Here is a 27,724-nt window from a genome sequence, read left to right as displayed (position 1 = left end):
AGACTTGCTCTCTGTACGGCCCCAGAGTACACATGGTTCATATGAACAGGTAATGATGCAAAACACCAAATGTTACTGTATAAAGCCCAACAAACATTTAACATAGCTATAACAAAACAAAACATATCCACAATGAAAAAAACGCTTTGAAATCAACATAAAGAGTTTTCCATTCACAGTGGGATTCTCCCGAGTTGCTGGGGTGACACAAGCGCTCTACAAGTTCAAGTGCGAGTACATGAGGATGAGTTTCAAAAGAGTGCCTTGTCCATAAACAAGTGACTGGCTATGTTACAAAAAATGTACAACTTTTACAGAAATTATATGAAATCAATCATAAAAATACAAAAAAGAAAGATTACAAACATGATTGTAATTTCCTTGACTTGCTGAGACCTTGCAAATAGGACACGTTGCATGACAGTAATTGCAGTATTTGTATTATTTAGAGTTTATCTGTTTCTTCATTATAAGCGCATCCTTTCAGTACACTCAACCGATTTTCTGTAGCAAGAAAATATATATATTTATAATTTTTTTTATAAAAGATAAAGTAAAAAAAGCAGCATATTTTTTAATCTAACTCAGAGCAAATATATTCAATGTAGGGACTTTGGTAAACAAAACGTATTGCTTACGCATTTGTATGTACAGCATATGCAGAATTGTTTTTTTTTTCATATTACAGCAAATTGATATTGAGACAGCCTAATAGGTTATGGGAGCCATACATTGATTTACTGTGCATGGGCCACAGCACCACCATCACAGGTAGAAACTGCATATGTACCATAAGCTGCCAGCTGGATACTTCAATTTTATTAAAAGTGATAATGATCTGTATTGCACACAGCCATGGGTGTCCTCTATTCCACAGAGGATCTCTGCATACTGTAGTTTCATTGTCATCTTGGACAACAGTCTTACATTTTTTGCTGCACAAAGGTTTCAAGCTTTATGATAATCCGTGCGGTACATTCCATCACTCTCATTGCCACCTCAGATGTGTATCTGTCATTGGGAATCTGTGGAAACGGCAGGAGATCAGGATAGCGAGTTCTCAGGCTGTCCACACCATATCCTTCCAGAATCTGAACATCATTTGCAAGGCCTATTAACTGGGAGTTGTACTCCTCAACTTTTTGAGCCAGAGCAGTTGGTTTTACATCTTTGTCTGACTTTCCTCTGACTGCATAGTCGGCAGCTATCAGTGCAAGCTTTGTGGCCAGGTAGCATTTGAAACAAACCCACTCATTGGCATTTTTATGAAGATCATTCCGAGCAGCGGAGTAGTTTGCTCTTGCTTGTCTAAGCCACCTGCGGGCTTCCACAGGGTTTCCAACTGTCTTGAAAGTAGGGGGAACAAAGAAACGGTGAGAGTGTGATGAACCTGCATAGCTTGTATAATGTTCCCTGAACTGTTGCCTTTCTGACTTGTGATTTGTTGCTTCTTGGTTCCACGATGAATAAAACCTTTGAAATGAGAACTTCTCTGACTGGAAGCGGGATGACGATGTAGAGTAGGATCTCCTGGAAGCTCTGTCTGTATTTTGCTGGTCAGCCAAAGACTGTTTCTCCATCCTGTTGATCTCGTTCTGTAAGTGCTTGAAGACTTCAGTGGCAATGTCCAGATTCTCTGCATTTTTGTCTGGATGCCACTTGAGATACAATCGACGGATTATCTTCTTTCTCTCTGTCTCAGGAAGCTTCCAAGCTTGTTCAACAACTAAGGTCACTTCTTTCAGAATCTCAGGCAATGCATGAAGCTTGATCTTTTTTGGAGACTGTTTTTGAGTGGGGGGTCTGAGGTTTTCCTTACCGGCAAAAAGAGGAGGGATCATTCGTAGACCAGAGGATCGACTGTTTGGACTTGTAGGAGTTGATGGGGCACTGGTGTCTCGCACATGGGTACTTTCATCTTGTCTTGAGAATTTGTACAAGTCGAGAGAACTGACTATTTTGTACTCACTGTAACCAATGTCAATCTGGAAGCATTTTCCAAGGAAACTTGTGTTTTCCTCCTCTTCTCTTTCTACTTCTTGAACAATGATGGCATATGTATAGGTAGGTTGGTAGGACCCATACATATCTCCACCCTCAGAGTCTACAAGGTAACCTACATACTCTCCCGGATAAAATACATTCATGGGATCCATGAGGAGTGTGTGATGTATCTCAGCTGGTATGGGGGTTCCAGGGAGGGGAAGCTCAAGTTTTGATGGCTCTGTTGAGTCATACTTAACCCCAAGGTTGTCCAGCTTCTCTGTGATTCTGTAGATGTCATTACAGCCCAGCATGGCAATCAGATAGGATGTGTCAGAAATCAAATTGTCTGTAGCAGACTTCAAGGTCATTGCCAGTGCTAAGAGAAAATTAATGTCTTTGCTGTCTGAATGCTGGATGTAGAGATGAATCACAGCTGTGCCATACCTCTTGAGGAAGGCAAGTGTTTCACTGCGGCTGTGTGGGATGGGACTACATCCTTTCACTCTTAATGTTGTCTGTAGTTTCTCAAAACAAGAAACTTTCAATCCTTCGCAAAGTGCTTTGCAGAGACGTATGGCTTTTTCCTCATTCACAAGGTATGCATTGTCATTCTCATGTTTCATTATTCTGATCAGTCCTGTGATGAACTGCTCTGATGACAGCAACAGCTGAAGGCGACCTTGAAGTGAGCAAAGTGCTCCAAATTGGCACATTTTTGGCGAATCCTCATCAAGTTGCTCTTCAAGAATGCTACTCAGCAGTCTAGGCCTTAGTTTCTGTGGAAGTAGCATGATCAGCTTTGTGTGGAAGGCGTGATCTTTGCCCAAATAGCACTGGCTCATGTCTACGAGCATCTGAACTCCAACATTACCCTGAATTCTGCTCTTGTAGTGTGGGGCATCATCAAACACCAAGCTACTCGACTTTGCTAATCTACCATCATGACTTGGCAGATAAAAAGTCAAATCTCTGAGACTCTCAAGATCTTTGCGGATTTCCACCGGATCATTATGGAGAGACTTGAACAATCCTGAAACAACCCTTTTGACAGTTCTCATTTCATTTGGGTCAAGCTGCTTGCCCTCTGAACTTCTGTAAATTCGCCACAACACTTCAACATACTGCTTGGTTGACACAACGTCTTCAGTGCCAAGAAGTTTGAACAGTTGATGAAAGGTACCCAGTTCTAGAGGTAATTTGTACAAGTAGGGTTTGAAGTCAGATTCATTGTCCAAATTAATGACAACCTCTTCAGGTTTCAGCAATTTCCAGCCATCTTCAACCATGACAAAAGCCACCCCACGGAGCTGGTATCGGAAATCTCTTTTATCTGCATTGAGGAACTCGTACGTGGACCTTAAAACTTTGTTCCTGGTTTTCACCATTTCATCATCTGGATTGGATATGTTGCAGATGTTCTTGCAGTTGCTTATGACTTTCTCCAATAATGGATCCAAGTTGACGCCTAACATGTTAAGCACTTGGTCAAGTTGTTCCTGCCCAGTGATAGTGCTCCCCTCCTGGTCCTTTATGCTTGATGGTGTAGCTTTCTCAGGAAGAATTGGGCAAGATGTCCAAAGCAAGTGAATGACGTCTGTTTGCTTGAATTTTGGATTTACCTGAGACCCACTGAAGCGAATCAGAGGGAGTGTGCCACTCATCTCTTGGTACTGCGAATGAAGCTTGATGAGTTCTTTGGGGGCTCTCTCAGGACACAGGAATGGTATCATTGAGAGCTCTTTGAGAAAAGTACCCAGGAACAGGTCCGTCCTCTCTTTGAAAATGTGGTTCAAGAGAACATTGACAATGGTTTGCACTTTTTCTTTGGTCCAGCTCTCTGTTTGGGCTTTGATGCTGACCTCTTTTGAAAACTGAAGAACTTGCTGCTGTGACACTTCATGCTTGAGACCAATATTTCTCAAAAAGGTTATCCATGAGGTGAGCAACAATGTCCCATTCTTGGGTTTTGACACTTGCTCAACTTTCTTAAAAAAGTCACTTGGTATGAATGACTTTGCAGGTAGCATAACTTCAAACACCTTCACTGTTTCATCATAGAAAAACTTGGTTGGCCTGAGTCTGTTTGAGTTGTCATAGATGAACAACAGTCCCTCCAATTTCTCATAGAGCTGGTCCTTCATCTCACATGATTCTTCCATTGACAAAAGTTTCTCCTTTAAGTAGACAATATGTTCAACTTTGGCATCATAGGAAAGACTCTCAAACTTTGGCAGAAGATGTTGAATGTAGATTTCTAAGTCATCAATTGGCATGCAGCCAAGGAAGGTGTACAGTTCTTTCAGCTGTGGACTGTCAGCAAGAAAGGCAAAGGAGGCTGTGTGAGCCCATTTGTCTATGTCTGCAGTGGGAATGCTTTTGGCAAGGACATAGTTTGTCCCATAGCTTGCAATGCTGATGTATTTCCCACTAACTGATTTAAAGCATGGGAGGAGTTTTAGGCTCTGTGCATCCTGTTGAGTGAGGTTAGCTAGGTTGCAGTTGAAATACAACAGTAGAGCCTCAAAGTCCTTGTCAGTCAAGTTTGCTACTTTGAATGCAGATGTCTGAATCATGTACTCCACAGCTTTCAGAACACTTGATGGATTTTCAATGTTTGCTGTGTGTTGTGCCAGAAAAGGCATGATAGGATTCTCTTTGACACAGATTTTGTTCACTGCAAGCTGAATGCACCCTGCTTTCATTAAGGTGTGAAAGACTTTGTCATTTTGGCCATGTGGAAATATGGCTATGTTCATCAAACTCAGAGGTAAAAGCATGTCATGCTCAGGGACGACTATCTTTTCTCTTGCCATGAATTTGATTCCAGGTAACAAAGCCCAGTCTTTCAGAATGTCAAGCACTGTGTCGAAACTGGGTTTTATGTCCACCTGTTCGTCCTTAACAGCGATATTTTCACTGATGAAGTTCCACACATTCTTCAGCCAAGATTCACTTGCGAAAGTGTCTCTCCACTTTACAGGGATCCTTGTTCGATACTCTCTTGGAAGAACAGACCCCAGTAGGTCACCAAAGCTGCTGATGTCAAAGGTCTTTGCAGCTCCTTCCTTCAAAAGAATGTTGCTGTACCTGATGTACAATGTATTCATGAACATTTCTTTCCTTGATGAGATTAACTCATGATGTGCTGTCAGGAACTTTGGTTTCTTGGAATCAAACACCTGTAGCATATTGTCCATTGTTATCAACAGAGGCAAACCATCAATTTTGACTTCATCCGCTTCTATATCTTTGAAGCAGTAGTCAACTAGAAGCTTTAAGTTATGAACTAGCTTGTAGTTTGACTGTTGGAGCCGGCATGGGAGTTTTCCAACATGGCAAGATGTATCTGGTGATGAGAAAGTGTGAAGGAAGTTGCGGACATCCTCTGGTGTCACATGACTGACTGGTATCCCTGCGTCTTCCAAACAGAAGTAGAGATTCGCTGTCTCATCGCAGCTATGAACCAGGTTGAAACCAATATCCACAAGCAAGGTTTTCAGCCTGTAGACATTTTCAGCCACAGACTTCCTTGAGGTGATGTTGTACTCTGTGTTTTTCAAGTGCTGAAGCTCATCTTGGAGCAGATTATCAAAAAAGGCTCTGCCTTTGTTTGCAGTGGATGTGTTCACCCATGAAATGTAAATGACAGAGTGCATGTCAGAGTTGTCAATGTGCGCTGCTCTGACTACAGGAAGCAGGCGCTTTAGGTCAGCATGGATACAGTTGTACACTGCTTTAACCAGGCAGTACCAATCGGGCTGTATATCAAGTCTGTTGACTGGGAAGAAGAACAGATATTTCCGCAGTGTATCTTTAACAACATGAAGCGGTGTCCCTTGAAGTACGGTCATGGTGGGATCAGGACCTGGGAAGTATCGACGCTTGAGCTGAATCAGCAGTTCCACAAAGGCAGGGGTTATCAGTAATGTCATCAAATTGTTATTCCAGTCACTCCTTACGCCCACTCCATTGTCATCTCTCCATAGGTTTCTTCTAGCAGAGTCTAGGGCAAAATGCCCATTGACATGAAAAGGTAAGCCAGTCTCCAGTGAAAGGGGCAGAAAGCAGAAGGCTCTGTGGGGTTTTTTGTAGTTGTGGCTTACACATGCAGCTACCCCTCCACGTGGAAATAGAGTTATGTCTTCATTTTTGTGGGCTGAGACCACACTTTTTGAGACATTTTCAATGTTAGGGAAGCCAGATCGATTGCAGATCATCCATGTGGTCAAATTTCCATCAGTGTCCTCTATGTCCATTGTGTAGGTTATCTGTTGGACTGGGATAGCAGTGAGCTGCTTCTTTTTGGTCACACTATCAATGACTGAGGCATGAAACTGTTTGCGTTTTAGCCGATCACCATCTGTTATTTTGGCTGTCACAGAATAGAGCACTTTCAGCTCTTCAGATGCATGACTTATTTCACAGATTGATATTTTCTCCATGTGGTTGAGGAACATCAGAAGCTCTGCACCATCAGTTTTTAACTTATCCAGAAGGTTTTGCACCATTCTGTCTGATGCAGGTACAGAACTTATCTCTGATGTCTTTGCCATCTCCGTAGAGCGGATGGGGAATCTGAACATTGTGCTGCGTTCTAACTTAAAATGAACTCCCAAATAAAGATTTAGAACATCAGAAAACTGGGATCTGAAGTCAGAGTCCAAGTCTCTAAACATTCTTCCAGGACTCACAGATGTAGCCCCAGGTGCAAACTGTGCATGTGGATCAAAGATGCACAGAATGTCATTGTTTGAAATGAAGGACGGGCAGTCAGTGATGTGATAGACAGAGTTGAATCCTATGCCATACTGACCAGTTTTGCCTGGATTGGCCTCTTTTGTTCCTCTTCCGAGGTTCTGTATACCTCTGACATCATCCTCTGTGAAAGGCTGGTTGTTATATACACAGAGGGCAGGGCCTTGCATTGGGATCCATTTATCATCAAATATTCTGTCTGTGGGGTGTGTCCTTGAATCAAAAACAAAGTAAATTTCAGTGGCTTTGGCATCATCTGCATTTTGAAGCAGCTCTTTTAGCATTTCTTTTTCTGATGGATAAGCATTGAGAATGCTTTTAATTCTGCTTGTGAGTTTTTCTTTCTGTCCAAACTCACTCCCAAGTGGAGTGAAGCAGACATTCGAGGCATACCTCTCCAAGGCTTTGTGACGTTTTGGAACTGCTCCTAATTTCACAGCAACCTCTCTTGGAATATCCCCGTGACAGTATTTCACAGATGAGTCTCTGACTTTTATCCAAGGGCAGTCATTGTAGCATAGTGATTTAGACGGTTGCAATGTCATATTGGAGTCAGGTAACAGAATCCCACCATAATTCGCTTGGCAGTATTCTTGGTTCTTGTCTCGTATCAAGCTCCATATTCCTTCACTAATAATTCTGCGACACAACTGGAAGTTCTCCTCTGTGAGTGTCCTTCGCCCACATTCTTGCTTCACAGTTTCAAGAACTGCTGAGAAATCCTCGACTGTGAAATTGGGCTGTACCCCAACACTTTCAAAGAGCTCCCGACAGCTGTTTCTGTATTTGTTGGGGAGCTGATAAAGATGTGGAGCTGCATCAAAATTCAGGTGGAAAGCAACTTTGGACGGATTGACATATGTGTTCTCCACCAGGATGGAATTGAACGCTTTCAGTTCCTCAGTTATTTGTCCTTTTGCATTCTCATCCTGTAGCATTTCCTCATGAAGAAACTTGTAACAGGCATTTGTTATGTTTTCCTGATACAGTGTGACACCATCAAATGATTGAGACAGTTTCTTGAGTTGACTGATGACCAGTCCAACTGAGGGCTTTCTTATTAGACCAAGACAGTCTTTCACAGCCAATGACATTGCACCACAACCTTTGAAAGATGGAGAATTCTCATTCAGGATTGGCTTCATTAGACACACTGTGTCTTGATGTTCAGTTGTGAAGAGTTCTCTAGCAGAGAACATTGTTGTTGGGGAAAAGTTGTTCCCATGCCAAGGCAGTGAGAAGCCTGCAGGTCTTGTCAGGAATGGAAGAAGCTTGATGTCCTGTAGCTTTTCTAAGAGTTCAGCTGCTCCTGGATCTCTCATCTTCAGTTTCTCATCGATGAGACTGAGTAGTATACTGCTACGAAAGCATGCAGCTGTGTGATCATTTTCATTAAGATCAATAACAGATTGAGCACGTTCAATCAGGTCCTCCCACGACAGATCATCTTTAACCATGCCTAACTGCACTAGCTTCACTAGACACACAGGGTTTAGGTAGTCTTTAGAAGTCCCTTCAGGAAATCTTCCATCCTCAGTGTTGTAGAGTTTAGCAACTCTTCCTTCTGGGTGAATGAGTCTGGAAGGTAAAACCAGTTCCTTATTGGGGCCAGAGCATGGGATACAAGGAGTAACCCTGAGGATTGATGCAAAATCTTCAAGTTTCTCATTCAAGACATAATGCATCAGGGGATCTCGAAGCTCTTTGTCGATTTCCTGGATGTGAGGGAAAAAGACATCTGAAAAGAACTGTGTCTCTGTCAGGGTGTTTTCCATCAACTTCTCTTTACATCCAGCATCATCAAATCCCTCCTTCACCCAGTCAGGCAGCTCAACAGCACACAGGTTCTGTGAGCCACTCTTCTTGAGGTATTTCAAGAATATCTTGAAAGCAGCAGGACCAATGTCTGGCCTACACAGTAAGACGTCATCAAGGAATCTGACGTATTTGATTGACACCCAAGTTTTGCCGTCTGAGAAAACCTTTGCATGCTCACTGTCACCTCCTTTGGCTATTTCTTGGTAGACACCCTGGCTGATCAGTGTGAAGTCATCATGCACCTGACTTGGATCTGGCCATGCTGCATAATAACTGTAGTCAAGCAGTTCTCCACTTTCAGCCATTGTACGCAGCATTGTGAGTGCTGCTAAATAGGCCTGGACAATAACATGTCTCATGAACACAGAATTCCACTGTCCTTTGGTGTCTGTCTTCCAGATCTCTTTGCGGTTGGACGTCACAGCAAAGCAGCCATTAATATGGACTGGTAGGCCTGTTTTGATTCTGAGAGGTAAGTAACAAAACACCTCTCCGATTGGGGTGGTACTTGTCTTTACTGTCCATTTGCGATTCTCTTCCTCTGAGAGCAGAACAGCCACTCCTCCACAAGGCACTAGTCCAAGTCTTTTTCCACTATCACTGAGGGAAAACTTGAGTGCCTCAGTTACATCCATGCATGAGCAAATGAGCCAATTAGTGACCTCGACTGCCTTTTGGGGCATTTCATCTGTGAGTCTTCTTGTCTGAACACCTTTAGCAGCCATCTCAAAGTACTGGTTAGGATCTTCCTCTGAACCTCTGAACAGTGGCGAGTGGAGATCGACAATGCGTTTGAACACGTTATGAAACTCCTCCACCAAAACGCGTATGATGCAGCCGGACTTGGGAACATCAGCAGGTACCCTGTTGGTGCTTGCTACTTTCTTCATAACCTTTGCTGCAGATTTTAGGATACTCAGAGGTCCGTATGAGGCTTTGGATGACCACACACTTTTGTTGATGGTGACGACATCTTGTGCTCCCGCTGGATTTGGTTCCTCATATTTCAGGTATTTTAAGACCATACTTCCAACATGCTGAGTAAATAGAATGAACCGATGGCCACATATGCTGAACTCATCAACCAGGGAATAGATGTCCGTGGTGTTGTAGTACAGACTACTGATTTCACTTTGTGAGGCTTCCTGCTCTGTTCTGAATGGTAGCCTGAAAAGTGTGCCGTTGTACTTGTATGGAGAGTCCTGAGCAAGAGGAAGCTGGCAATTGAAGACATTAATGAAAGGTTTGAACTGGTTGGGAAATTTTCTCAACCTTTTCTGTTGTTTGCTCCAGTTGATTTTGATCCCTGGATTAGACCTGTCTCTGATGTGCTTGCTGATGTGATTGATGTTTGGATCAAACATGATCATGAACTCTCTGCTCATTATGATGGGGATATCAGTGATGTGATAAACTGAGTTAAAGCCCAAGCCAAACTTGCCAACTTTGTCTGCTTCACATCTCTTAACTGATCCACCTAACCTTGTAATGTTCAGAAAGTCTGTGTCTGAGAATACAGAGTTGTTGAAAGACCACAAGGAGGACCCGTGGCAAACAATCATGCCAGGGTCAAGGAGATTCTCTCGAATGTCAGTGTTTTTTCTCATGTCAATGAGGAAACTGCACTCTGTTGCACTTGCATCATCAGCATTCTGGAGGAGCTCTTTGAAAATGTCTGCTACAGATGGATATTCCTCCAAGATGTTCTTTATTCTCACTGTTAGAGGTTCTCGTTGGCCTGACTGTTCAAAGCCAAGGTTCTCTGGGTTTATCAACCTTGTGCTCAAACATGGAACCTTCAGCCACTCTGCGGTTTTCATAGGGATGTCATCATGGACCAATATAATGGGCTCTGATGCATCTTCAAGTAAGTCATTCAAGTCATCAACCTTGATGTCACAGTAGGTGCATTCATGAATGGGCTTCATCGCTAATTTGCTTGGGTCCTTGTAACAAAGAATCGGCACATGCATGTTTGTTTCTACATGTATCTGACTGTTGTACAGCCATCTCAGGATGTTGATCAAAAGTAGGATATCATGTTTGCTTTCCTCCTTGGAAATCCCTCCTTCACATCTTTGTTGGATGGTGCTGATGACTTCAAACACATGGCTTGGGACAACCTCTTCAACTGAACCACAAAACTTGAAAAGCTTGTGAAACTTTCTAATTGTCTTTGGCAGGGAGTACAGGTAAGGCTGCAAGTCTAGATCAGGGAGGGGCTTTAGGACCGTCTGGCCAGGTGATGAGAATGTCTTCCCTGTCCACACCCAATCAAAAGGCAATGATTTCATTGCTTCTCTAGCATCCTCAAGATGAGCCTGCATGAAACCATAAATCTCAAACAAGATCTGCTGGAATTGATACCAATCCTCTGTGGTGAATGCCTGAGATTTATGCCAGTCATTCACTGCTTTCAGGTGCTGTAATACTTGATCCACCTGTGGCTCTACAGTTAGTTTCAGTGCCTTCTTCATACCTGCAGATGTGTGTTCAACCAGCGCTACTGAAGATCCCACAAGCACTGCATGGGATATGTCACACATCTCGGAAAAAGAACAGATATTGAGAGTATCTCCAACCCAAGCAAGGGATTTAGGGTAAGTTAGAGGTCTTTCTTTGCAGACAGGTACCCATTTCAGTTTTAGCAATGATGTCTGAGCATCAGCTGATTTCACCAGCTTGGTTTGTCTGTTAAGTATTTGTAGGAGTGTTTTCGCCTTTTTGATTACGGAGTCCCACACAGGTTCCTTGCTGTTTTGTAACTCCTCTATCTTCTTTGCCACTTTGAGTGCATCTTTTTCACCGAGCTGCACTTCATTTCTTAGTCCCAGTTGTCTGAGTGAATGAAGAATATCAGGGGAAGACGTGAATGTACTTGTTGGAAACCTGGTTTTCTCTTCCATGTAGAACAGATTCTGTAGAATCTCCAGCTCAGGATCAAAAAGATCTGAGGCTTTGACTGACTTTCCACAAGGCAACTGAATAAATTTAAGAGCAGAAAGCCATCCAATCACAGATGAGTTTTCATTTTTTAGAAACGCCAGATGTTTAAGTGCCCAAAGCATGATTTGGGTTATCTCATCTGTTGTGTAGAACCCCCTCTCAATATCCTGAATGATCATCTTCAAACATTCTGTTGTTTTCACTTGTTGTACATTTAGCATCTTGATGAGGCGGATTGATTCCTCGTCACAGCAACCCACAAGATTTACAGATAATTTCACATTTGGTGGATACTTGGCTCTATGATGTAAAGCTCTAGCACCTCTCAACGATGTAAATGCTGAGGTACCTTCAGAGCAGGTTCCCACTTTCTCAAAGATGGAAAGTTCAAGCAGGGTATGCTTTTCCCTCTCTGTAATGTCAGACAGACCTGCAAGAAAGTTTCTGAGCGCAACCTTCTCTTTCACTGAGAAAGAAGAGACCTGGCTGGATAATCGTTGTGTGGACAATCTATCCATAATTTGCAGAAGCATACCAGGAGAGGAAGGATGGATGTACTTCTTAAGTAGAGGGTGCTGCAAACATGAATCCAACTTTTTTATCACTACTCCTCCAAGCTTTTCCATGATGTCAAGAAGGTTTTCAGAAAGCGGTGCCTCTTCTTCATCCACAAGAATTATGGGGGATGGAGTTTTGAGACGTAGAACCTTAACTACGTCCATGTTTTCCTCAAGTGGCACAAGTGGGATCAAAGGCATGTCTTCAAAGGTACTTAGTTCATCAGCAAAATTTATATAGAGATGCTTCCAAATTCCCTTTAGCCAGGAAACTGTGGGATGCTTCAACTCTCTGTTTCCAGGTTCCCAGTGGACAATGAAGTCTCTAGTTGGCCAGGCTGTTGATAGGATGTCCTTGATGAGTCGAGCTGATCGTTCAGGGTTCAGCACTTGTAGCTGAGTGCAGGGTCTTCCTGTTCAAATAACAAGGGAAAATGTAATTAGCCTCAGTTATTATTATAGAAGTTGCTAAATGTTAATAATCAAAGCTGACAAAGTTAGACTTCTTGTTATTACACGATGCAGCGATGCACAATGATATCTTTTTTTTTTTCTTAAACTCTAACTGATTTTGCTTCACTCTGAAGTATGACAAGGTGCAGATGTCATGTCAGTTTGGCTGTACAGATGATTGACAGTTATCTTTTTCAGAAATCAACATAAAACCTTCCAACAAAACTCTCTGGGCTGGTCTTCAATTTTCTACCATTTTAAAAGTGGAAAAACATTGCAACTGTTTTGGAAAAAAAATTCAAAACTGTCTAAACAATCCACCAAAAATCAGTCTCTAAATAAATTAGAGAGCAACACTGCACAACAGATTCACCTTTAAATGAACCTTTAATTTTGTTAAAAAAAACGACTAAATATAAATGATTAGTATATTCATACTCAACATTTAAGACTTACAGCAATATTGCAGCACATATTGCTGATGTAAATCACGCAAACACACTGGCACAAACCATGTTCTGCACACAAACAGACTGTTAAATTGTTAAATATTTAATAAAATCCTGTCAATCTTGAACCCATTATTATTATTTCAGTGTAGGGGAAACCATTTTTGAAAGAGACTAGTAATTAGTAAAACACTGCAAGTCATAAAGTGCACCATGAAACATTACAGGGAACTAAGTCGGAATGATGATGAGTAAATGTATTTCACTTACTAGGACAGAATCTTATCTTACAGAAACTAAACATGTGAGTTGTTGTTTATTTTACTTCTCATATCAGTGAGAGTTATCTGACTGCTGTTACCATGGATCTCATTGACAGTCATGCATTAGTTTAGGTTAATAGTAAAAAGGTTAAATATTTGACACACTTTGAAATACCTACCTGAGCACCCCCAATGATACTGTTGCACTGTAATTCAAGTGACACATTTTTAGAGTTCTGGGATCTGTAACTAATAACATTGATAATGGCTATGTTCCTCTGAAGTCTTTCAGCATCAGCATATAATGATGAATTGTTTCAGCCTGTCTCAACCTAATGCACAGTTTGGAAAAATAGTTTTTGCAGAGAGTGAGTTAGAAAGTGAGACAGGGTTGGAAAGTGGGAGGTCGGGCCATGTCAGAGGATCTGAGTAAGTGGTACTCTAACATCATCAACAGGGGTGGGGCCAGAGTGGGCAGAGTGAAGATTTGTATGGATGTAGGATGCTACTGAAGGTTAAGCTACTGTAGACACTATGTAAATGACTGTACAAAAATGGAGTGCAACACAGTGCAACAGAGTGAAAAATTAATAGGAATGCATATTGCTGTAGTTATGTTAAATTACAATATTCTCTGTGTCTTTCATTATGGATTTAGAGGACAAATGTGTGTAGCATATTTCCTCAGCCTGGCTCACTGCCTTCTTGTCATAATCATGGTTGAGTATAGCAGTGAGTGCACTCAGGATCTAATCTCGTGGATCGAGTGGAATGTGTAGCACAAAAACAACTCTTCCATGAATCAGCAAGCTCTCTCTCTTTTTCCCTTTCTGCCTCACACTCCTAAATTATCCATCAGCAGTGTACCAGATTGAATGCCCTGCTGGCACTGCAGGAGAGTAAGATGACCGTTACTACAACATGGCTGAACCCACATAACCCACATAGGGACAGTGAGGATTTTTCAGTTTGAGTTTGAGTTTTTACATTTTATACTTTACTATTAATCATACTTTGCACAGTGCTTTAAGCAGCCCCTGAACATCTGTAGATTCACAGATTTTTAGGGACAGCTTTACTGTCAGATCCTATGGTCAAGATGCAAATAAATTGGTCAAAATATTTTACAAAAGTCTCCTGGCCACTGCTTGGGACCAAGGATATTTATACATACACATATTCATGTGGGAGTGACTACAGGAAAATAAAATCTGTTACATTACCTCTGCTTTTGGCTGTTTTCTTCAAACTGTCCATTACTGAAGGTTTAATGCTCTCCAATACGAACCGACCCTCAAGTCCTGGATACAGAGACCTTAGAACAAAGAAAAAGAAAGTGTGACATTTTTGTACATGTGTGCATGAAAGGACAGTGAGATTTGCACAACGCCTGTCATTCAATCTGTGTTTTTAATTTACATGTAATTATTGTATGACTTTCAAAGGCAGAAACAAAGCCACAAGCTAAACCCGCAATCAGCCACAACCTCTCTTTAATATTCCTGCATATATTTGCATCTGCTTTTCAGATGTGGCATTTTTCACCCTTAAAATTGGTCTTTGCAAAGTGCAGTAACCTTTCTAAAGCCAGGCACAATTAACCGCACTTCTATTTGCTCTTACTGTTCATGTGCATATAAATAAAGAGGGAGAGGCGCTAATAACATGTTGACTGTGCCTTAGATGGCAAACTGATCCTCCAGGCTGGTGCAATGCTATTTTGTATTCATTTTTAATCAAAGGTAAATGTATATTAAGAGGAGACTAAAGAAGTTGGGTAAACATTTTAACAACACAGTGTAGTGGAAATACACTTTCACTTTATCTCTACCTGGGGTATTCTTCAGATGCAATGTAAATAGCATCCTTTTCACTGACAGAAGATAAAAACGTTGTAAATGTCTCATCTTGCAGGGGCAGGAGCTCCAGTCCTATGAGGTCACTGTAATTGGCGTCACTAAGCGTAAACTCCAGCAGCAGCAGCTTCTCCTGTGAGGGACCTTTGTGTTTGCACTTCCTGATCACCTGCCGCAACAAAGATGGAGTCACCTTCTTCACTTCAGTGGACTCAGTCATGTAGGCAGCCAAGACAAAGTCCACGGCAGCAGGCACCTTTGCCACCTGCGTTCCTGAGCTTTGGAGGTAGTTGATGACAGTCTCTGAAATGTCCTCGTCTGTGTCCAGCTCTGAGAACACAGCCTGGTCCACCCGGATCCAGCTCTCACTGAGGGAATAGATGACTTGCTGCTGCAGCAATTCATGAAACAGTGGCTGGAGGATGGCTTTCCAGCGGGACTTGACCTGCTTAGGGTCTGGCCAGGCCTCATAGGTCCCTGAAGGGGACAGTGGAAAGTCTTGGTCCTTTTTTGTCTGTACCCTTTTGACAGCCTCGGTGATGAGCATGAAGTAAGCCCTAGGGATGACAGTGATAATAAGCAGCTCATTCCACAAGGCTGCTGGATCCCTCCACTGGTCCACTTCCCGCCACTTGATACTCCTACGGTTGTCTGTGAGGCCAAAGAAGCCGCTGACATGAACTGGAAGCCCTGTCTCACTCTCCTCCCCAGGAGGAAGGGGAAGAAAGCAAAAAGCTCGTCCTGAGAAACCAGATGTGGCACCTTTGTCTTCTTTGTTGATCAGAGTAAGAGGCAGAGCAATGCCAATGATAGGCATGAACTTCAAATCATCTGCCAGAGAGTCCAATTCAGGACACATTCCTCTGCCCCCAACTCCATTACAAACCAGCCATGTCATCCTCTGAGTCTCTTTAGCTGTTTCATCCTGAGTCTCTATGTTGACCTGGTAAGTGACGCATGTGATGGTAGAACTGGGAACACCGTTGCTGTAGCTGTCTATAGCCTGACCCAGTGTCTTCAGGGCGTTCGGTCTTTCTAACTTATCATCAGTATTCTCTGTTGCTGTAACCTGAAACAACATGCGTTCTGTACCATCAGACTCACGCACATGCAAGGAGATCTTTTGAACACTCTTGAGGAAGAGGAGCACCGTGTCTGCATCTGCTTTGAAAGACTCAAAGAGCTCCAACACCTTTTCTTTGTTGTAAATGTTGCCACTGAGCTGGGAGGGTTTCAGGCGGAGCGGGAAGCGGAACAATGTTCCAGGAAAGCTGCCATCCTTAATGGTTTTCTCAGAGCTCCCAAACATCCCAATGTAGGGAGCAAACTGGTCAGCCAGTTCTGTGATCTCCTTAATGTCTGTCTTCAAGTTCCAACACTGTCCAGACTCATGCACTCCAAACAGGGTCTGATGAGGGTCCAGCATGGCAATCTGGTCTCCACTGAATATACTGGGGACATCTAAACATTGAGAAAATACAGAATCTATAAATCAAACGTAAACAGGTTGATAATTATATATTGTGCTTTAATTTAAAGCTTCATGATTATCATTGTCATTTCAGGTCATTCAAGCAAAAATGGCTTTCCATTCCTGAGTTACAGTTTTTCCAATGTGAGGAATCCCTGCTCTTTTGTGTGTTATATCATTGTAGACTAAATATCTTTGAGTTTTGGACTGTCTGTTTTTTGAACAAAACAAGACGTCTGAAAATCTCACCTTGGACTGAAATTGTGATGGGAATTTCTTTAATATTTTGTCACACTTTATAGTCTAAACAATTATAGAAAATAATCAGCAGATTAATTGATAATAAAAATAATCATTAGTTGCAGCTGCAAAAATAAAAATAGCTTTCTGTTAAACAAGCTGTTCGCTTTTAAATGTCTAATAGTAATTACATGCCAGGATTTAATAACTAGTGTTGCATTGCTTAGAAACTTTAACAATGCTTTTATTAAAACTGTCTTTTATATTATCAAATAGAATCCGGACATCATTTTCTCAGATTTGATTTTTATTTAGTGGCAGTCCTCACCTGTAACATGGTACACAGAATTGAAGCCAATCCCAAATCGTCCAACTTTCAAAGGATCCTCTCTCTTCCTGCTCCTCGCAATTTCCTGAATCCCATTCCAGTCTTCCACAGTGAACACAGCATCATTGTAGACATACAATGCCGTACCTGCAATACAGTGAGTTAAAACCAGGTCAGCATAAACAATTTAAGACAAGACAAGTTAATGTAAAAATACATGTACAGTAAAGGTACAGTATAATAATGTATTATTTTAATAATCCCTGTCACCAATATATTTGTGTTTCCCTTTTCCTTGTTCACAGGGAGGTCAGAGCAGAGGATCAGCTACAGAAAACCTACTTAACGATACTTAAGCAGGATAGACTCTTGCCAACACAAGGGCTTTAACTTATGCTCTCCAATTAAAGAACAGTCTCACTGATCACTGGGCCAGCCTGTAGAGCTTAGTTGTTGACTGTAACCACTAACCTTGATGCTGAGCCATGTCAGGTGACCACAGTGACTCCACTCCATACTCCGTCTCATCATACATGAACTTGACTTCTGTGGCTCCAGCATCCTCAGCATTCTGAATCAACTCCTTCAAAATAAAACACAACGAATGCATACATTTATGAAGGCAGGGCCTTTACTGTGGTTTTAAGAAATGCAATGTGCACGATGACATCAGCTGATTTGGTGGATGCTTTTATCCAAAAAGCTTTACAGTAAAATGAGCCCATTATTAGAGTGGATGGCCCCGGAGGGAATTCACCCCTTTACTCTGACAATGTTGCAACCATGTATGGTAATATAAGCTGATGTCAGCAAGTAAAGCCAAAATAAAACTATGCCCTTTTTGTGCAAGCATGACATATTTTCTCATTCCAAAACTATGACATCTGTGTTATTGACAATAGCCTTGGCTTGGGAGAAATCTCGCCCTTAACAGACACAACAACTGAAAGAGAGGCAATTGTACTAAGAATAAAAACGATATTGTTTTTCCTGATTGAGGGAATTATATCAGGCCAAAATCCACAAAACAATGATGCTAAATGTATTTAATGTCTGTGAAAAATGTGAAATAATAACGTAACTTGACACTTACTTTCAGAATCTGTCCACCTTCAGGGTACCTCCTCAGAATATCTTTCAAGAATTCGACTAGGGGTGGGGTAGTCTGTCCAAACCTCCCTGTAAAAGCCAACCTGAGTAAGCTTCACTGTGGTAAGAATTGTTTTTTTGTTGTTTTTTTTTACAGAGATGTGGTGGTTTTAATCCTACCTCCCCCTTTAAGGCCTCTTCCCTCAAGTGTGACAGATATTTCTGGACATCCAGCAGGCACCAAGGTCCCAAGCTGCACGCCGTCATCCAGCTGGGATGGTAGGATGTGGAGAAAACGCACAATTTAACATTCAACCAATGTGTTTTATTGAAGAAAACAAATGAATTTGAATGGTCTGGTCTGTAATATAGAGAATATGCCTTGTCTAAATGTGCAGAAATCCTATCAAACAACAAATCAGGTGTTGACTCAACAAAAACAAAATTTAACACAAAGTTCTTCAATTAATCAAAGTAATTGCTTTGGGAGACTGTACCTAACTGTCCTATACTGTGTGTCAGAAAAATGTTATTGTGTGAATTACTTCTGTCACAAACTCTACTCTATTACTCAATGTACTCATAAAACAGCTTGAAAGCCAGTTAGAACTAACTGTCGTTTTTATGACAACTATTAACAGACTTATAGTTGTCCTCCCTTCAAGGTTAATGTATCATCAGTCACTTTTGGGCTGCATTATTGCACACATTAATATGACAGACAATCTTTTCCTGGTGCATATTTCTGAATCGATGCAGCGGGGAGCCAGAGTTGGTACCAGGCCTGATACCGCTGCTCCTGCTGTTTGAGGCTTTCCAAGGTGACACTGTGACCCACTGTACTCAGCAGTCTTTGCACATCAACATGCTGTCTGGCAAACTGAGCTATGCATAAGTAAAACCCTCAGTCATCATCCTCATCATGGTTACTGCACCGTGCAATAATCATTTGTACAATTCAGAATGAAAGACTTTAAGTCGTTAATGTCATATTAATATTTAACAAGGGGAACAAAGAGCTTACAAGCTATAACAGTCACAGTTACTTCACATTGAGGAATTGTGGTTAAATTCTGTATTCTTGTCTCAACACGTCAACGATGTGTGAAAAAGACATTGATAGTGGTGGAAGTGTATCCACACAGAACATACTCAGACTCAGAATTATAATTGAGTATCTAAATTTGCACTGGTTGTACATTTTCTTCTAACAAAGACGTATATATACCAGTATAACAGTTTAAAAGCTTCAGGAGTGAATGTTTTATTTCATTTGAGAGCACCCACAGACAAATGTTCATTTACAATGAAGAACGCTTCTGAAACTCACAGAGAACAAGCTAAACTTGCCTTTCAGTTTCTCCTAAAAAGCCTACCACTCCTCAGCTAAGTACAGTGTCTGGTGCAGTGCCTCCTCCATCAGACTGCTACACATTTCAATTGCATCAGGCAGAACAGGAATGCAACTTGAAATCTAGACTTACGTCTGGAGGGCACAATGGAAATCTTTTTCATTATTTCTTTTTTCTCTGGGAAACAGTTCACACAATATAATACTCACAGTCAGAACACAATTAAATACTTAAATATTCCTTTTATTTAAACCTCTTGTCTGAACTGTAGGACCTGACCTTGTAGTGTATGTGGTATTAGTTTGTAGGTGTGGCTTGCAGCTAATTTCTGCGTATGAGATCAGGGGGGCCTGCCGAGAACTGACCGCCACCTGGTACTTTCCATCAGCTGAGCCCCAAGACATGCGATCACCTCCAGTCATGTTAAGCCATACACTGACACAACCATCACAAACTACTTGTAACTGTAAACAAAATAATACACACAATTGTATGATGTATCTATAAAACTATCATTTCAGGGTAGAAGACATAATATTTCTAAAATTGAGAATTACTCTGGAGACGCATATCAGCGTTTAATTCAGCATTTGTACATTAATTATTTTGTTTCATATGCAAAGAATGCAGTAAGTAAACTATTGCATTTTGTTCAATACACTGTGACAATGAGGTGCATAGTCATGGTGCCCACAGTATAAGTCAGATTATTTGACTGCAGTCATCTGAGCTGATAATGGAGCACAGGACCACTGCATTGGGAATCAGACAAAAGTCAGCAGTACTGATAGAAGATAGGCCGTGCTCAAATCCGTCACAAGATCAACAACAAAACTAAAAGGATTCAATTAATTGTTCACAGCAACAACAAATTAAACCTGTGAGGCAAACTTGGCTCACAGCATCTCAACAATGAAGGCACTGTTAATGGTTTAGGTCAGTATCACATCATTTGTCCTGCAGCTACGGCACAGGGTCATTAAAACAGATCTGTTTCCTGCTGCTGGCAATTATCTACCATCAGAAAACAACATAACCTCAGTTATTCCTTTTGTTTTTTGTAACAGCATTGGTAAAAATGAACACAAGAGAACAAAATAAGTACATATAAAAATACACATAATGTGACATCAACAATACACAAAAGTAACATGGGCAAAATAATAAACTTGAGTCACGAGTACTACTCTAATTTCTTGCAACAAAGAATAACAACAATGTAAAACTTTTACCCAACACTAACTGGGATATGATCCCTATTTTTACAACATACTTACGATGTCCAATTTCAAAACCTAGATTTCTGTGTTTTGTCTTTGGTTTGGACAAAGCAGCAACAACAACAACAACAACAACAACAACAACACTACTTTCCAATTTTGTCTTTGATCTACTGTCCTGCACCCTAATCTTTTTGTGACTGAAAATAGTTTAGCAAAGCCTTCCAGTACATAGGGAAACAACATTAAAAACACTAGCTTCACACACACACACACACACACGCACACAGTGTATGAACACAATGAACCAAAATGTTTCCTAATTATCAACTAATAACCATTTTGCTTGATAATTTGGGTGTTTTGTTGTGACGAATTGGCTATGCCATTCCTAACCGCAAAATTTTCCAATTGCATATTTTAGTATATGTTAGTATATTCATTCTGCTGTTACAACATGACAAAAAACTTACCACTCTCCCATTGTGAGTCAGCCGTTGCTCTTTAACGGGCAGGTCTGTCTCCTCGTAGAGTAACTGTTTGACATCTTGAACAGATGTGAAGGGAGAGACCTGGTAGGACCTCAGGCCAATGTACTCATGACGAACTGTCACCCATGGCAACCTAAAAAAATACAGACAGAAATTTTGCTGGAGGTTTGCATAAAATCTTTGTGTATACACCAAAAAAAGTGCATGTTCGGGTGTGGGTAGAGCTTTTGAATTAGTAACAAAATGGGAGGTTGTAGTTGTAAGGTATGTGCCTTAACCACTAAGCTACCAGGACGCCCTCATGATTGAACGCTTTTGCTTATATAATGTTTAAAATTCTGCATATGGAGTCATCTATGCATGTACAAGTCAAGGCTTTTTGTTAACATTGATATAGAACACTTTTGAAGGAAACCCTTGACTTTTTCATTATTTGGAGCACTCCCTTATTCATGCATTGGCAAGACTACATAGTCACTGTAGAGAAAAGGAGCCGTCAAATTTGATCTCGACTCTAGAGGACATGAGAGTCTTGCTTACAGTCATTATTGATCAGGGGTTAGGTTAGGAAGAAACATGAGAATGGACACCTCACCAGGTCCATCTGTTAGTGGTCCATTAGTGCCATTTAGACATCTGTATCAGGCTCTAGATTTTGATTTTGAGAACATGAACATGTATACCTTTGCATGCAGGCTGCAGCCTTATTGCACTGAAGAGCTGCAGGGTGATATGCTATCCTTAAAAAGTAAAACCTTTATAAATATTGATCCAATCCTCAAGAGAATTGTGCTGTTTCCCATCAGGAGGCCTACTATCTCAATCACTCTGTTGCTGGTCAATTCTGCCTCCACGACCATTAATTCAATTCAATTCAATTCAATTTTATTTATATAGCGCCAAATCACAACAAAGTCATCTCATGACACTTTACAAAATAGAGCAGGTCTAGACCGACTCTTTATAATGTTATTACAGAGACCCAACAGTTCCCACCATGAGCAAGCACTTTGGCGACAGTGGCAAGGAAAAACTTCCTTTTAAGAGGCAGAAACCTTGAGCAGAACCAGACTCTAGGTGGGCGGTCATCTGCTTTGACCATTAAATTGGCCACTGCCCACCCTAGAATTAACTGTGCTGCTATTCAAGGGAACAACATGTTTTACTTATGTAAGGAAAATGTACAAGTTAGCCTGTCAACACATTGACAGCAATAAAGCAAAATATTCTTGCTTATTCAGCAGCAGGGCAATGGACCCATGTTGCCAGGTTCACACTGGTGCATTCAATGGAGCTGGAGTGGGTGTGGCAGCCAGCACAGGATGGTTGAAAAGCTCCTCAGCTCCTACTAAACAATACTGGACCAGTAGGACCTCATTGGTATGCAGATACAAATAGACTGACACACTGCATAAGCAAGCCTGGAAACTGTTCTTATTCCTGTTATCTCTTTGTTGGTCAGTCGGCTCAGTTGTGAACAAACTGAACATAACAACCACTGAAGTGTTACTGGATGGCCTATCAGTTGCTAACATTCAATATGCTAGGGATATTTCCACGAATATTTCACAGTACACATTAAACTTACCACGGGTCTGGATAGTTGGCCATCGCGTTGCTGTTATGTGTCCCAGCACAAACACATTCATTGGACTATCTTCTGCACTGAGCGCAGGAATACTCCACCCGGAAAACGGCTGTCGCAACACAAGAAACCGTTATTTACCTCACAGCACCTGTCTGTTCAGCATAACTGTGTGATAAATATAAAACAACCCTTGTTTGGTGATGTATACAATATAAGGCGACACTTAAAATCAATATGTTGTTGGGACTGTGGCTAAGAGGCTTTCTTTTAACCGTGTGTCGCCAGTGCCGGGTGTTTTGTTTAGCCTCTTTAGGATCGTTATCCCAACAAACCCCACTCACTTGAATATGTCCAGCGCGCGCCGCTAACGGTCCTCTCAAAAAGCTGATACATTTCACGGCAGGCTGTGTTCCTGGAAACAATAACAACAACAACAATAGCAAGTGACATGGCCGTTTCCCTCCATCAACATACTGATTCCTTCAAAGGCGATGTTCTAATAATAATGAATTACACTGCGTGTGAGAGCAAAAACTCTGAAGACAACGCGAGAGGCTTCGCTCTCGGCTACTTCCGTGTCGTCTTACATCCCGTACATGCAGATTCAACGGTCTCAACTGCATCTTGCCTTTTCGCTGGGAGTTCGCAAAGGTGTATCACCGAAACTATTCAATATATGTTTTCTTCGAGAGGCTTATATCGTATTTCATAAGCCCCAGAGACTTCTGTAACACTAAAACAGGCGAGAAACGCTGCCTTGTTTTGCGCACGCGTAGTAGCTTATTTAGGTGATCTAATTATCTTAATTCACAACGATTATTAGTATTAACTGTTGCATACATAAGCTATCTAACTATATTTTAATACTGTAAAACTTAACATTAGTCTACACATGTTGTGTGTTTCTCTCTAGTTCAGTTAAAGTCACACAGTATGGAGAGACTATGATGAATCAAAGAGCTCTCACTCTGAGCGGTTCTACCAGCCCAGTGTTCCGGAAGTAAAACTATTGATATGGTAGTTGGAGTGCTCCCAAGGCTTGGATGGGCTTGAAATCATCCGTTCAAACAATGCGCATGTGTGCCGAAAAGGGCAGGTTGATTGACAGAATTTAAAGCTGTGTGAATTGATTTTTTGGTCACTTGAGGGCAGAATAATTCCAGGCTGAACAATACTGTCCTATTTACACGTCCTGCAGACACAGAGCAGCATTAGCATGGTCCAATATTCCCTCTCCTCAGATCTGTTCTCCACCAACTCTTGAGGGAAATATCATGCTTACTAGCTTAATACGTTTATATATTGCTCTGATTGGCCGATCAAATTCCTGTTGCTGCTCTGGCAGGTCATTTCATTTTTAGGAAGTACAATTTTACACGTTTTAAATCACGTACAAAATGGAAATTGTATCCTAATATAGCCTAATGTAAACTTTAAAGGCTTTTTAAAATTAATTGAAAATAATAATTCTTATTAATTCCTTAATAAAATTAATTATTGGCAAATGTAAATATCTTATCATTGGTCTTTACTTTCAGTTTTTTATTGTACTGTAAATAGGCTAGTTCAAAAGGATCAGCCTGCACATGCTGCAATCAGTAGCAACACCACCCAATATGCTGTTGATATAACATCACGGGTCAAAAGACACCGGTCAAGTACATCCTTGCTCTGCGTGTAGATGTCACTGCAGGTTGTAAAGTGTGAAAGTAGTGTGTACTTCTGAAACATAATCCCACTCGTGACTGCTCGCAGCTGCATTACTTTGATTAGCCTGAGTGGCTTGTGCCGCTGAATTCTGGGACGTGTAGCCAGGACACAGAAAATATCAGACGCCAGCACACTGCAGTCCAGGATGCGCACAGCAACTTTATAGATGAGAGTCAGTGGCTGAGGTGCGGGCCTATCCCCACAAAGCTGATCAGCCACATTAAGGCCCAGGGTCTATCAGATTAAAACCTTTTACTGTGCATTAGACAACATATTAATAAATTCCACCATCCATTTATTTCCATTCGGGTTAGTTTGGATACTGATTATCCAGTGACTGTTCATCTCTAACATTTGGGAAACATCGGTCAGTGTGGTGCAATGTGTTTTTTTTTGTTTTGACCAAACCAGCAGGATCACGTAGAAAAGTGACATAATCACCTCAAAGTCAAGGACTCCCAGCACCTTAAAATATAAACTGCTCTCAATGGCGTCATGTTGGGTTTCCCGAAGACACGCACTCAATCTACTGAACAGCAGAAAAAAATCTAGCAGTCCTACACTGTTCAGAAAACAGCACAACAAGACCCAATATGGGTCTAAGGGCATGTTGAAAAATACGTCAAACTTACCGGAGTACTGCGATTCCTGCCGCCCAAGGCGAGGCCCTATATTAGATATGTTCCCTAAAGACACATTTATATCCAATAAAGAAAAGTATGCATTGTGATCTTGAAATATCCTTATAGCTAAAATACATTTTCTACTGCCCTATCGCCCCAGTAGCGTACATCTTAATGCCGCATTGGAGAGAGAGAGGGATACTCACATTAGGAAACCAGCATGCTGGCAGCAGCATCAGTGCTGCATCTCTGTCCTGTCCTCCTCTGCACCGCAGCAGAGGGCATACGTTCCTGTCAATGACTGCATAAACAGCATGGTACCCGACTTGAACACTTCAGAGATGCTAGTTTGAATGGAATATGACTTAAGATGAAACACCGGTCAACAGTCGTGAGCACCTCTGGACAGTTTCATACTGCAGGTTTTAACTCACAGGTCTCTTAAAGCGACAGCTGCTGTATAAAGCGCCGATGGAACACAACACAGCAAATATGGGATGGGCGAATAGAACAGAACAGAATAGAATAAGAGTGTACTTGCCACCAAACATTATAGGTGTGAAGTATGCAAAAATATGATACTTTAGAATAGAACACAGTAGAATAGAGTGGAATCCTCGACCATACAGTCCATGAATATAATATATTTTAGTAGAACAGAACCATAGAGTCCACGAATAGAATAGAATAGAATAGAACCATAGACTATACAGTCTATGAATTAAAAAAATAGAACCACAGAATGTACAGTATATGAATAGAACAGAATACAATGGAACCATAGAATGTACATACCACGACTACAATAGTCATAGACTATACAGTCTATGAATAAAACAGAATAGATAGAATAGAATAGACTGTGCAGTCTATGGATAGATAATAATAGAATGAAGTCATAGAATGTACAGTATATTAATAGAATATAATTGAATAGAACCATAGACTGTACAGTCTTTGGGTAGAATGGATCAGCAGTCCATGAATAGAGTAGAATAGAACAGACCCATAGACTGTGAAGTCCCCTGTTCTTAAATCTTTACACTGGCTTCCAGTTACTTACAGAATACATTTTAAAGTGCTGTTGATAGTTTATAAATCACTCAGTAATCTCAGGCCAAAATACCTTTCTGATCTCCTTGAAGAATTTAAACCCAGAAGGGCTCTTAGATCTTTAGGAAGCAGTCAAATGGTTGTACCTCGAGTCAGAACTCCACTGTAACTGCATTTTATTCTTTTATTTCATTTTATTCTATTTTAATTGATTTTATTCTGGTTTTTATTGCTTGTTTTTAATGTCATTCTAATGCTTTTTCTTGCCTATGTAAAGTATTTTGAATTGCCTCTGTGTTTGATATGTGCTATATAAATATAATATAATAGAATAGACTATACAGTCTATGAATAGGTCAGAATAGAATAGATTCATGGACTGTACAGTCTTTGGGTAGAATAAAATAGAACCGTTGACTGAGCAGTCCATGAATAGAATAGAACAGAATTAAGTCATTGAATGTACAGTATTAATATAATATGACAGATTCATCAACTGTGCAGTCTATGAATAGAATACAAAAGGTTGTAGGAAATAATGTCCATACAACTCTTAATGAATAAAAATGCTCAATACAACAACAGCAACATTTCAGCAGCAGTAAAGCTCAACTAATAAACAGTGACACCAACAGCCCAGCAGATGGAGACAACAGCAAAGCTTGAATCTCTTGCTGAGTGAGGGAGAAGCTCCGACTGTAGTAAAAACGCTCTCACAGCTAGATGACATGTCATGTCACAGTGACATGCAGGTCAACACAGTGGAAATTAATACATACAACATAAGATTAACAGGAGAATATTTTTATTGTGACAGCTACCGTGTGAAACTATTGCTCTGTTATTTCATTAAAAGAACGACACAAACTTTTAACTCAGACTTGTGAAGTAATATTAATAACAGACTTGTTGCATGCTGCATTAGATACATGAAGCAGTTGGAATATTAATAGGCAAATAGGTTAAAGCTAATTATATTTTGCAAAGTAGACACTGATTTCCTGGAATTGATATACAACATGTCCGGACATGTACAGTAATTGGCCACTTGTGCTGCAGTGCTGAACCTTTGTCCTCTGTGTCTTTGCCTTGGTTCAGACACACACCAGTGTGCAACAGCACCAATTTTTTTTTTCCGGACGTGGATATGATCGTGTACATTTTGTGTCAACATGGCCTTTGTCAAATCAGTTTAAGCTGCAGCTCTTGTTGCCACAATCTTCACAAATGAACTCATATCAACAAACCTCTTAGGAAAAAGAAGTAAATATTGGGATTTGTCAGAAAATAAAGTTTGTAGAAAGACTCCATTAGCAATTTAATAACTGTGGCATTTTTCTTATACATTTAGATTTAAAGGAACTTTTTTCTAGATTTTTTTGACTGGATTTTTCATTGTTAACACCTTTCTTAAAAGTGGGATTCAATTTGTTTCCTATGTTTTGTAGTTAAAGAAAATCCCCTTTACTTTAAACA

General features: G+C 40.8%; 1 protein-coding gene across 1 annotated transcript; it reads right to left on the bottom strand.

Moving 5' to 3' along the window:
• Window positions 1–923: 923 nt before the first annotated feature.
• sacs (sacsin molecular chaperone) lies at window positions 924–22,885 on the bottom strand. The gene is made up of 9 exons (XM_070906308.1): window positions 22,863–22,885; window positions 21,257–21,407; window positions 18,392–18,482; window positions 18,216–18,301; window positions 17,594–17,705; window positions 17,123–17,269; window positions 15,059–16,544; window positions 14,451–14,542; window positions 924–12,475 (listed from the first exon to the last, which is right to left on the bottom strand). The coding sequence occupies exons 1-9, from the start codon at window positions 22,883–22,885 to the stop codon at window positions 924–926; spliced, it is 13,740 nt and encodes a 4,579-aa protein (XP_070762409.1).
• Between the last annotated feature and the right edge of the window lie 4,839 nt (window positions 22,886–27,724).

Source organism: Enoplosus armatus, chromosome 5 (genome assembly GCF_043641665.1).
Source record: "Enoplosus armatus isolate fEnoArm2 chromosome 5, fEnoArm2.hap1, whole genome shotgun sequence".
In the NCBI taxonomy this organism is placed as follows: Eukaryota; Metazoa; Chordata; class Actinopteri; order Centrarchiformes; family Enoplosidae; genus Enoplosus; species Enoplosus armatus.
Note: the sequence above shows the minus strand (reverse complement) of the source record. Positions and strands in the feature narration are given on the sequence as shown.

What these genes read in the sequence shown, in the direction of transcription:
- sacs (XM_070906308.1), bottom strand. Translation starts at nt 22,885, where the DNA reads ATGGCCAACTATCCAGACCCGTG. An exon ending in AAGAGGCCTTAAAGGGGGAG is followed by an intron (nt 18,302 to 18,391) that starts GTAGGATTAAAA and finishes TGGCTTTTACAG; the next exon opens with GGAGGTTTGGACAGACTACC. An exon ending in TGACATGGCTCAGCATCAAG is followed by an intron (nt 17,270 to 17,593) that starts GTTAGTGGTTAC and finishes ACTGTATTGCAG; the next exon opens with GTACGGCATTGTATGTCTAC.